This window comes from Octodon degus, unplaced genomic scaffold, assembly GCF_000260255.1.
Source record: "Octodon degus isolate 3935 unplaced genomic scaffold, OctDeg1.0 scaffold00034, whole genome shotgun sequence".
NCBI lineage: Eukaryota > Metazoa > Chordata > Mammalia > Rodentia > Octodontidae > Octodon > Octodon degus.
The window spans coordinates 7,274,481-7,286,065 of NW_004524610.1; the positions used below are offsets into that span (position 1 = coordinate 7,274,481).

General features: G+C 44.8%; 1 protein-coding gene across 3 annotated transcripts in view; it reads left to right on the forward strand.

The window, feature by feature from the left end:
- Positions 1–11,585, forward strand: part of Nkain2 (sodium/potassium transporting ATPase interacting 2) — a 1,099,112-nt gene that overhangs the window by 920,583 nt on the left and 166,944 nt on the right. For all 3 annotated transcript variants that reach the window (XM_023714246.1, XM_012514554.2, XM_004630239.3), the window contains exon 4: positions 496–696. In XM_023714246.1, the coding sequence (XP_023570014.1) occupies positions 496–696 (201 nt within the window). The remainder of the gene's footprint in view (positions 1–495; positions 697–11,585) is intronic.

The window sequence follows — 11,585 nt, forward strand, 5'->3', positions numbered from 1 at the left end:
ATATCCTATTTACAAACTCTATTAGAACAAATGCCTCTATTCATTAAGAGAATGTAACTATATGTCTATCCTAACCACTTTGAATACACAGATACAAAATTGACATTCATCTATATACCTTTTTTCATTAAGTTCCGTTATTTGCATATTATAGGTGTGTAAACTCAGCAAAATATTCTAAAAGAGTCCAGTAGCCCATAACAGTATTGGGTCTTCCGCTTGAAAATCATCTTCTTTGTAGTACTTAAATATCCTAAAATGAAAAGACTCTTCAATGTTAATGTAAATCATGGGCATTTTTCCTCATAAAATACTTTTGCCTATTATGGCCAGGCAAACCTTCAAAAGTGCAGTACCTGGACAGACCATTGCTTTAGAGTCACGCCGGCTACCTGTAAATAAAACAGGACAGGTGGGGAGACTTGAAGCCAGTTAGTCCCAAATAAGCTCACTTCTCCAAAGTAGCTACTGTCCTCACCAGTTACCGTCTTGCAGGAAACAGACCTTATCCTGACTTTCAACATTTCGATGCATCGATCCTGGTGGATGGAAAATGGACCAGGATGCACCGTGACGTCTGTGACGCCCGCGCCCGACTGGGCCCCAGAGGACCATCGCTACATCACGGTCTCAGGATGCCTGCTGGAGTACCAGTACATAGAGGTGGCACACAGCTCGCTCCAGCTCCTCCTCGCAGTAAGTGCGGTGCTACTCACTCGTGCTAGTCCTCTTGGCTGATTTCTGGGCCAGCTGAATACGCATAGACAGAAGCTGCAGGAAAAGTTTGGTCATTCTGCTTTTTGCTAATTGATGTCATTTTGAATAGCAATTCATCATGCTCAACTAAACAATTCTCTGGACCAAGGGTGCTATTGTCTTCTGCAATCTGTAAATAGCCTTTGAAATCATCAGCATTTTGCATAGGCAATCAAGCCAGGCAAGATGTGTTTATGTGGCCTTGGGGGAGATTTTCAAGACTCCAGAGGGAAGACTGGAGTTTTTTCCAAGCTTAACCTTCTACAAACCTCACCGTGTAAGATCACAGCAGATTTCTTCTCCCCTGGGTTTCTTTGGCTGAGCTGCTAGGCTGAAGATTGCGCTTCCCAATTTGCCCCGGCTCTTTTCTTCCTGGATTTCCCCCAAGAATCATCCATTGCATTCCCTCAACTCCCCTCCCTTCTCAGAACAATTCAGCGTTTCTATAGATTTTACTTTTAGCCTTTCACACCTCGCCTTTCAGAGCAGTGTGCCAACAAAGAACCTGCCCCACCAGGAGACAGCAGGAATTATAAACACATACAATTCTGTCCCGGGTCCTGCATGTGCAGCGGCCCACCCCCAGAGTGCGCTCATCTGGCTACTGAGCTGGGGCATGGTGGCACATGCCCAGAATCCCAGTGCTGGGGAGGCTGAAAACAGGAGGATCACTACGACTCTGATCTGTGTAGTGAGATCCTGTAGCAAACACATGAATTAAAAGTAAATAAATTAAATAATTAATTAAAGAACTAAATTCAAATAATATCTTGTTATATAATATAAATCCTTGTACATTGCATTATCGGCATAAATAAGAACACCTGTTTCTGTGGCAGAACTTGAATTAAGACCTGTATTGTATTGTGAGACTTATGTTATTAAGACAACTTCGTTACACGGTGCATGAATCCCTTTATTCGTTAGAGATATAGAGCCATTTATATTTTTCTTAGATTTCATGCTGATCTGCAACGAACATGCATAGTCTAAGCATTGTCAGCAACTAATAGCGCAACTAGAATTGGCCTTTCACCTCTTGGCTCAGGTCATCCCTTTGGGATGGAATATTAAGAAATAAGTTCTGGATTGAATGGCATCAATTAGTTCACCAAAATTCTTCTAGTATAAAAAGTAAATGTGGAGCCAGCGAGATAGCTCAGCAGACTAAGCGCCTGCTTTGGCAAGCACAGAGACCAGGGTTCAATCTTCAGTCAAGCATGCCATGCCGGCCCTGACCCCGGGGGAATGCTGAGCCTGCAACCAAGTAGGGGTATAATGGTGCGTACCTGTAATCCCAGCGCTGGGGAGGCTGAAAGCAGGAAGATCACTACGAGTCCTAGCTGCGTAGTGAGACCTTGTACCAAATGAAGAAAGAAAAACAAAGTCAATGTGTATGATAACATACATGTGGTATAAGTAGGCTGTCTAATGAATGCTGCCTAAAGCTCTGTCCCTACAGTCATGAAGGTTTGTTCTGTATGCCAACAGGAGGCGCTACTAACCCTGTCTCTTGGGAAGCAGGCTAGTGGTTCCGCTGCCAGGCCAGCCCGTGTCACCAGTGCTGAGATCCTGGTGACTGTGGACAGTGCACAGGGGCACGCCTACTCCCCAGGAAGCAGGCGCAGAGTCCACTGCTCACCTTTGGGCACCTGCTGCAGTGCCGACAATCACTCAATGATCAGGAAGGAGGCCGGGCTTTGATATTTAGAGACTGACTTACACAATTACATTGGGGCTAAGGCACTAAGCAATCTCCCATGAACACTTTGAACCTGAGATACTTTTGTTCGAAAAAACAAAATCTTCTGTAATAGTCTAAACTCAAGAAGTACTCATTTTGCTAATCTTTACATAAAGATATGTTAGGTTTGATGCCCTGGAAGTAGCCATATTGTTCCTTAAAACCCATTTAAAATAAAATTCTCTTTCATATAGTATAAGTGAAGTGTATTTGGGATTAGAAGACAGATAAAGTGCCTTGATAAGGATGTTACTATGAATAGGTTTTTAGACAACATTGCTTTCTTTGCATCTTTTTTAATCATACTTGCAACATTTTGGCTAATGTCCACCTATATTATATAAGGATAAAGTGAAGATATAATTGATGCATATGGATAGTCATATGTGATTTTAGAGAGTTATTTGAATTAATGTGTAATTACACTCACAAGTTTTTAAACCTCACCTAAAATTTTGACACACAAGGAATTTGCAAAGAAATACATTCAGACATGGAAGCATATGTTGATGCTGCCATACACCCTAAGAAAAATATTTGTGCATAGGTTAAAACAATTAAAATGAAATCAACTCTAGTGTCAGCACAAGCAGTTGCAACCAAGAATTACAATGACTGGTTATCACCTGTCTTATCTGAATCACTGCCAATGTAGTAAAGAAACAGTTCGAACAAATGGTGCCAGGATTTGGGACTTTACCTCTTTCCCTTGCACACGTTCTTCCTTCCTGGGCTTCCTTCCTTCCTTGAACGTTAGGTACAAACTCATGCAATCAACTGGAGCAGGCACTCGGACACAAGTAGATTTATTGGGGGCATCAAACAGGCTGGCTGTCTAGGGGAGGGACCAGAACAGCCACAAATAAAGGGGGAATATGAGACTTTATAGGATCTTTCAGGGAGGGTGATCTTGGGCTGGAACAGCCAGGTCACAGGTGGACATCATTTATCTTCCTTGTGTTTACTTTTGTTTACATCAGAAGGGAGTGAGCTGAGACCAACACGGGTCAATGGGAAGTGAGCTGAGACCAGAATACAATGTTGGGCAGGGTTGGGATTAGGAAACCAAGGGAGGGAATGTTTGGGGCAAGGTGCCCAGGCAACTCTGAGTCCTGACCTATCATCCCAGGCTCCGTTTGATAGAAAAAGTGTGAAGAAATCATCTGGCTTCTTCCTATTCAGTGGGGCCAAGAGCATTGTGTGGCAGAGAGTCTGGAGATCAAGGTGAGGAGTTGTCTTCACTGAGGGGGTCTCACTGGAACAAGACCTGAAAGGAGTAATATGGAAGAAGTATTTGGTTACAATTTTGAGTTGCTAATCTGGTGACAGTATTGTGGATGAGGGAGATGAAGCAGGGGGCTCCCATGAGCATAACAGCAAGCCCTACAAGAAGCCATAGAAGGGGAGTGAGGCAAAGGAAGACGGAGTTTTATATATCGAGGTGCCACATAGAAACAGCTGTGTCCGTTTTGTGTGGCTTGTCTGGAGGCGTGTTGAGCATGAGAAATTGTGGGAAGAGGTGAGTTGTAGAACAGAGAAATCAACAGCTAAAGGCTTTTGGGAAGAGGACAGGTGTGTGTGGTGTTGGGTACGGCCGGGATGGCCATGAGATCAGGACTTGGAATGGACATATACAGGCCACACTTGGTGAGGTTGGTGGTCCGGGTCGAAGCAAAAAGGGAGTCTATGATCTGTGTCATTATACCATGACCATGTTGAAGGGGAGGAGTGAGGAGATGGTGAATGATGGGCGTGAGTCCCCTCCGATGTTTGGGGGCTAGTCGGTATTAGGGAATGCAGGGAAAGGCCGTGGGATCTCTGAGGTACATCAGTGTAGGAACAGCATGTGTGGCACAAGGGGGACTGGCAGTGTCTCAGCGCATGTGGTCAACCAGGGACCAGGGAAGGGGGAGGGAGGACCTGGCTGGCTGTGCATTGAGGTTAGGTTTATAGGAAGAGCACTGTGGGGAGAGAGGTGAGAGAGATGAGATCTGTCCCCATGAGACCTACAGAAGAGGGTGGATTTATAAGGAAAGTGAAGAACCACATCTGGACTCAGCAGGAAAGGGCCTGTCTGAAGGCGTCAAGGAGGTCGGCCATCAATACCCACTGTGGAGAATGTAGATCTAATACGGCAACTTTTGAACTGAGGAAGAACACTATATGTGGTGACCATTTCAGCAAGAAAAAAAGTTTTTTACCTGAGATGTCCAGCAAAACTCGGGACTCTGACAAAGATGCCTCGATGTGGGCCACAGACCCCAAGCTCTGTGGTTCCTCTTCAGCAGCAAGACCAAGCAGAGCAAGCACTGACGCCTCTGGCTGTGGCAAGTTTTCCTGTGAGGGCAGGGAGTTGGATGACTCGCCCGCGCTCTGGCGGACAGGGCCGTCGCACTTCCAGTGACCCTCCAGCTTTAGGTGGAACCAAGTCTGCACGTCGGGGCAGGCTCGTGTCCAGCATCTGTCCTTCTTTGCCGCACCTGCAGGAAGAGCTCGGGTGGCAGCGTAGTACAGGCTCAGCATTACCTTGTTAAGGTCTTACTTTGATGGGAGTCCCGAGTGTCGCAGCCAAAAGTTGGCACTTGTGTATGGTTAGTTTTGGTTTCTGTTATTGAAGACATGGAAAGTCAAGTTAAGTAAGATTCCTTGTGAGGTTTGAGAGCCAAGATTTGTCTTCTTAGCTTGGTGTGACTGTCACGAGCAGATCGGGATATAAATAGGAATTAATCACAGTTGTTTTTTCAGGAGAGCAATATAGTTAATTAACAAACACCTTGAACTATAAAGTATGACCAGACAACTGTTATTTCTTATTGACCATAGACATTTTAGCAGTTAAATTCTTGTAGAATGTTAACAGACAGTAGTTAAACTTTTACAGAGAACATTTGATATCACCAATCATATGCGGTAGTGTCACTTAACAGTCATAACAGATAATGAGAAAATTATTGTATAACTGATGGCCTCATGTTGGCTTAATATGAACCTCTTATTATAAATATCTGAAGCACAGGAGAAAGGCATGGATATATTAAATGAGGAATTTAAAATTAATTTTGATATCATTTAGACCAGCTGGTAACTCCGGAGAGAGCATGTTTTCAAGTCTATATTTTTAGAGTTCAAACAAAAAGAGGAACAAATGTTGGCAGAACAACATAGAAACATACATGACATACATGAACACCGTTATAAAATCAGAGTATACTCAAATATATTTCTGGCCAGGTTAAATTATGATGACCTGTTTAAGTTTGTAACAATGATCTCTGAAACTGTCCTGCTAATCAGTTTTGAAAATGTCTCATTGCTATTTGTTTCTCAATAAAATTAATTTAAAAATTTTTAAAAAGGGGGAAGGGGACCAAAAGACAGAGGGGGGAAGGGGAATGGATGAAAAAAAAATTAAGATGTGTTATGTCAGTGGATCAGTTCCCACACGGAATGTGATCATGATGCATTACCAACATGTATTAATAAAACTAAAAGTTGAGGGAAAAAAGTTTGTAATAACGAGAGACTAGTTAGAACTTTTATAGGTCAATTAACAGAGCTCTCTTATAAGAAAAATTTGAAAATGTAGAAACATATCATCTCATTTATAGTTACCAAGTTTGAGTAGGAGCAAGCAAACTGAGCAGAGTATGAGGAGTAGGCACAGTGCAATAGAGGAGCGCCGACAGCTCACAGGGCCCGGACTTGCAGGCTGGCAAGAAGGCTGTAAAGGGACGGGGGGACACTGTCACTTGGGGTCTCTTTGTTGTGGCTTCCAAGGTGGCTAAGGGAAAGGAGTGAGGGTAAACAGCAGGCTCAACTGGAAAGGGCAGGACAAGTGGGCTGTTATCCTGCTGTTAGCTCGACAGCAGAGGGAGGGGCACACGCTGTTGGGGGAAAGGTGTTATTAGTTGTTTTCTATAACTGGAAGGGGGTGGTGAGGAAAGACTAGGGGAGAAGGAGCAAAGGGAAAGTGGGGTGTCACTTTAGTTCCTGAAAACTGAGAGGTCAGAAGGTGAAGCCGCAGCTGTAGCTTCAGGTTCTGGTAGTTGCCAGTAGCAGCTGGTGGCAGAGGCCCTGGGGGTGGGAGCCTGTAGTGAGCGCAGCTGGCAATGGCCGCAGTGTTGGTAATGGCTCCAGTGGTGGCTCTGAAGGGTGGGGTGTAGGGGAATCTGATCTGACAGAGACAGAGAGAGGGAGGCAAGGAGGGAGGGAGGGAGAGAGAGAAAGAGAGAGAGAGAGAGAGAGAGAGAGAGAGAGAGAGAGAGAGAGAGAAGGCTGGAGGTTGTGTGTATGGGAGAGGGGCGTGTCTTTAGAGCAAACAAAGGCTTTTAAGGCATTTTTAAGCATTTGCTGCTGTGATAGCAAGAGTTTTAAGGGTTAAAAATTTTGGGGGGAGGTGGTTTGGGATGAATATTTTTCATGGTGTGCGCATTAAGACGTGTGGGGTCCTCAGGGACAGATGTGGCTGTGTTGCCTCAGGGTGTCTACAGAGGAATGTGAACACAGTCTATTCTGTCCACCACCACCCCCGCCCCCATGGCCAGCAATTTTGAAATTGGAAGGGGGAGCCACCCATCCTTAGCAGGACACAAGGGTAGTAAGCCTCTGCTAAGGACCATGGAGACAGCTTCTCCTCACTCTGGAACTAGAAGTCTTGGTGGGACTCAGTTCACCTGGACTGATGTTGGATGCAGGCTGGCAGCAGGTTCCAGAGGAGAGAAGCTTGGGGAGTTGGCCTCCAGGAGCCTCACATGCTGCCCATCTGAGTCACAAGGTGGGCAGGGGCTCAGTAGGAGCTTTGGCTAAGAAGATCTATTGGGGGCTGTAAGATGGGCCGAGTTCCTGGTTATTGTGGAGGGAGGAAAAAGCAAGGTAGGGGACCTCGGACTATTTCCCATTGTGGTGACAAAAGTTAGCAAAATTAATGATGGTATCATAAATAAGAGTTCCTGGGGGGGGGCAGATAGTCTCATTGTCCAACTTGTATTGTGGCCAGGCTGTTTGGCAGAGAAAAATTAGGCATTTGACTTTGAAGTCAGAGAAGCCTAAGGGGCCTCTACGGACAGACTTAAGACAGTCTAGGACAGAAGAATACTTTCGAGCGGGTACTGAAGAATTCTCCATAGTGGTGAGAAGACAGTGTAAAGAGTCGGTGAGAGGAGACTGAAGAAGACACACTTCTTGCAAGAGTCCCAAAAAGGGACAGATAGCAAAGCCCTCCAAGTAGGCATCCCTGGTCAGAGAGGAGGCTGAATAGGAGGAAAGAGTGACTCGGTCTGTCGACACTTCATAGAATAAGCCAGGGCTGGCTGAGAGGCATAGATGAGCCATCCAGAGTAGAGATAAGTCATCCTCAGGGAGAGATCAAGATGAACTAGAAAACAAAAGAGCAGAAGAGGATGTCAGTGTCGGAGAAACCCTGGAAGGAACCCTGAAGGAATTCAGAGGCTATCAAATCCAGATACAAGTCAAAGGATTTGCAGGAAAGAGGGTTGCAGGCAGAGGCGAGCAAGTTGTCTAGGAACGACATTTATCTTCAAGATGTGTAGAGAAGAAAAGAGAAAATGAAAGTACAGAAAGTGCTCTCATCTGTGCTAAAGTTGGGATGGGAACTTTTGTCATTGATAAATTGAAGGGAGTCAACTGTAGGCAGCAAGTCCGCAGGGAGAAATGGCATTCTTTGTCTTCCCGCCTAAACAAGTTGGGCAATGGGAGAGGTTTGTCTTTTAAGGTAGGTTGAATGAGTGACGAGGGAATACTCACAGTTCTGGGTGTCGTGGGTGGTTAGGTCAGCAAGGGAGGTCCAAGGTTCATGGTCTGCTCAAAAGGGCTGGCAGCAGACCAGGGCAAGGCCTTGTCGGGAGGAACCAGCAGAAGCCTTGGGTTCCCTCCCGGGTTTCAGCACCAAATATTAGGCATAAACCCACACAATTGGCCAGGCCAGGCATTCTGACACAAGTAGGAGATTTATTGGGGACATCAAGCAGGCTGGCTGTCTAGCAGACCAAAACAGCTGCAAAAAAAGCTGGGACATGAGACTTTATAGAATCTTTTAGGGAGGGTGATCTTGGGCTGGATCAGCCAGGTCACAGGTGGACATCATTTATCTTCCTTGCGATTTAATTTTGTTTACATCAGAAGAGAGTGAGCTACAACCAACATGGGTCAAGGGGAAGTGAGCTGAGACCAATGTGGGGCAGGGTTGGGATTGGGGTTGGTGTAGGTTACCGGGGAAACCAAGGGAGGGATTGTTTGGGGCAACTTGCCCAGGAAACTTTGAGTCCTGACCTACCACTGACCATGGAACACATCTGAAGATAAGTTGCATGCTGTGCTCTGAAGGCATTCCTTGGTGAAGTTTCAACACCCTGACTGCCTTGGGCTGCAGAAGCCTAGCTAGCTTTGGGCTGAAAGTGCCTCTGTACAGAAAGACCTAGTAAATCTTCTCTGCAGTCTTACCCTACTCTGCTTAGCTACCGGAAGCCTTCCAAGGCCACTGTCCTGTAGCCATTCTGTTTGCTTGGGCTGTAATGATTGACAAAGAAAGAGTGTCTGCACTCTCTGCTCCTCCCCTTTTGACACCTAGCTCATCAGATCCAGGGAAGGCATCCCCAGTGCTTGTGCCTTGGGGCACCTAAAGAAACAGATCCCTGACTCAGGTTGTCACAGTCCAACTGGAGCAGGGTCCCTGAGGGGGCCAGCCAGGTACAAACACATACATTTTCAGCACTGATCAAGGGGGATGGTACAGCTTGTGCGCTTGGGGAGTAACCTTGGCCTTTAGTTACATTCACTTCTGTAAAGTCAGCTGAACTCTCACTCTTTCTGTTCTCAGAGTCTTTGAAACTGCCCCCCCCCACTATATCTGCTTCCACCTGCTTCCATCAACTGCCTCTGGCTCTGCTATTGCTCTTGATTAACTCCAAATCTCCTCAGCTCCTTTTCTGCACCTTCACTGAGCTCTCCTTTCATGAATCCCTGACCCCCCAGAATGCCTGTCACCCCATTGTTCCATTTTCTGCCCATCAACTCCTGGCTGATTTTGAAATCAGTATTCACAAAGCCCATATTTGCATAGCACATACATAGCTATCTCCCATCTAGTGCCAAAGGAAGACAAGAATAATGTGCATATAATTGGGAAGAGGGGCTGTTAATCACACAGCCTCCAGCCTAGCAGAGAGCTGTGTCAGACCCCATCATGGTGAGCCAGGTGTAAGGTTTCCAGCATTCATCCCGCTCAGCAGCTTACCCTGTAGTTGATATCACATCGCACATGCAAAAGGCATCCAGGTGTGCACTGTTCTAATGATAACCAAAGCTGCAGAAACCACATTTACAAAATAGATGAAATGTGTGTAGAGAGAGTGAGGAGATCCACAAGGGAGATGATGTTGTTCCTATCACAAAAGAATTAATCAAATTTCTCAAGCAAGTTGTTGTTGGAACTGCACGCCTTAAGAAACATGTTCGAGTGAGCTCAGTTTTTAATTGAACAATAGGTGGGTGAGGGCAGTGGAACACACTACAAGCCCTTCCTAACACACATCCTGGTAAGTGGGGACATGCACATGCTCCCCCACCAAGGATGGGATGGGACCTGAATCCTGGCACGACCTGATGGGTAATGGATTCCTGAGGTCTGAAGCACTGATCGATTAGCTTGGTCTGCTGCGAGTGAGTGAGTGGAATGGGCATGCATACAACTCACCTTGTGCACACGCACATTATGCGGCCCCTCTTACAGCCAACACAAGGAAGACAAAGTATGCTTTGCAAGTACTTACATATCAGTCATACTGAGAAAATACAGCAATGAATGAAGCGGTGATATTTTTTGAAGTCTATGTTAAAATTCCAAGTAATTCTTTGGAAAACAAAACCCTTAATCCCTCTTTTCTCTGCCCACATCCAGAGAATCAATATTTCTAAATTTAATGTAAACCTCTCCAACCAAATTGCTCATTTATTTTTCACTTATTTCCTCTACTTGATTTCCTTTACTTCCGATACACTTTTAAATTCATGGCAGGTTGCCTATTAATTGTTTTCATAGACACTTGCAGAGGATATTGGTAAAAATGTAAATAAGCTCACCATTTCCCACAGCCATTAGAGATGACTAAGTAATAATGAAGAAATGAGCAAGGAAGTCATAGAAAAGTTTAGAAAAAGTTCTAATATGCAAGACTAATAGCTAAAATTAAGTTAGCTCTTAATTTATCCTTCGGTTATATTTTTTCTTTATTCAAAATACTCTGTACGTTGTAAAGTGTATGGAACTTTGACAGATTTTTGGTTTTTAAAAATTGTGGTGAATCTAAAGCGTTCCACCATTCAAGGAAGTTACAGGAATCTCAATTATGCTAGGTGTAACTAACACATCTGTCCATATCTTGGGGTATCTTGGTACAACTTGCCTTGGAATACACTACTGGGGTGAAGAGAGCCTCCCAGTTTTGAAGCCCTCGATCCGAGGTGATTGCAGCATGGGGTGGGTGTGGCACGTGAGAGCTTCCGCGCCTGCGCTGTAGCACGCGGTGCACATGTGGGCGTGGTCACAGGTGTGCCCCTCCTCTATGATTCCTTATCTGGAAACACTATTCACAGAGATTTCATAGTTCAATATTTGTATCCTTATTTTCATTTCACCTGGGACATTGCAATTAAGAATATAAATAGTACGTCCAAGTTGTGGGCTTGTGCCACTCTGAAGGGATTAGTGGGAACGCTATGGGCTGACACCCAGCTGCTGGGTGTCACAAGTGATGTGGTTACCATGGACACGGCCTGTGTTATGCTGCTGTAAGTTGAAAAATTAAGACAGACCTTTATTAAGAAAAAAATTAAGTTCATTTTGTTCGTTCACTTTCTAGTGAAAAATGATCTAGCCATTTAAATTATGTTACAGATTTTTCCTTTATCCATAAACACAGCTAGATACATAGGCTCATACTTTGACAAGAATAGATTTGAAAAGGCTCAAGTCAATAACTTCTGTGGATAACCCACTACTATTATGGATTGTTGGGTTGTTTAGCTGAATTCAAGCACCTATAGTATTTAGATGCCAATAGAATACCCA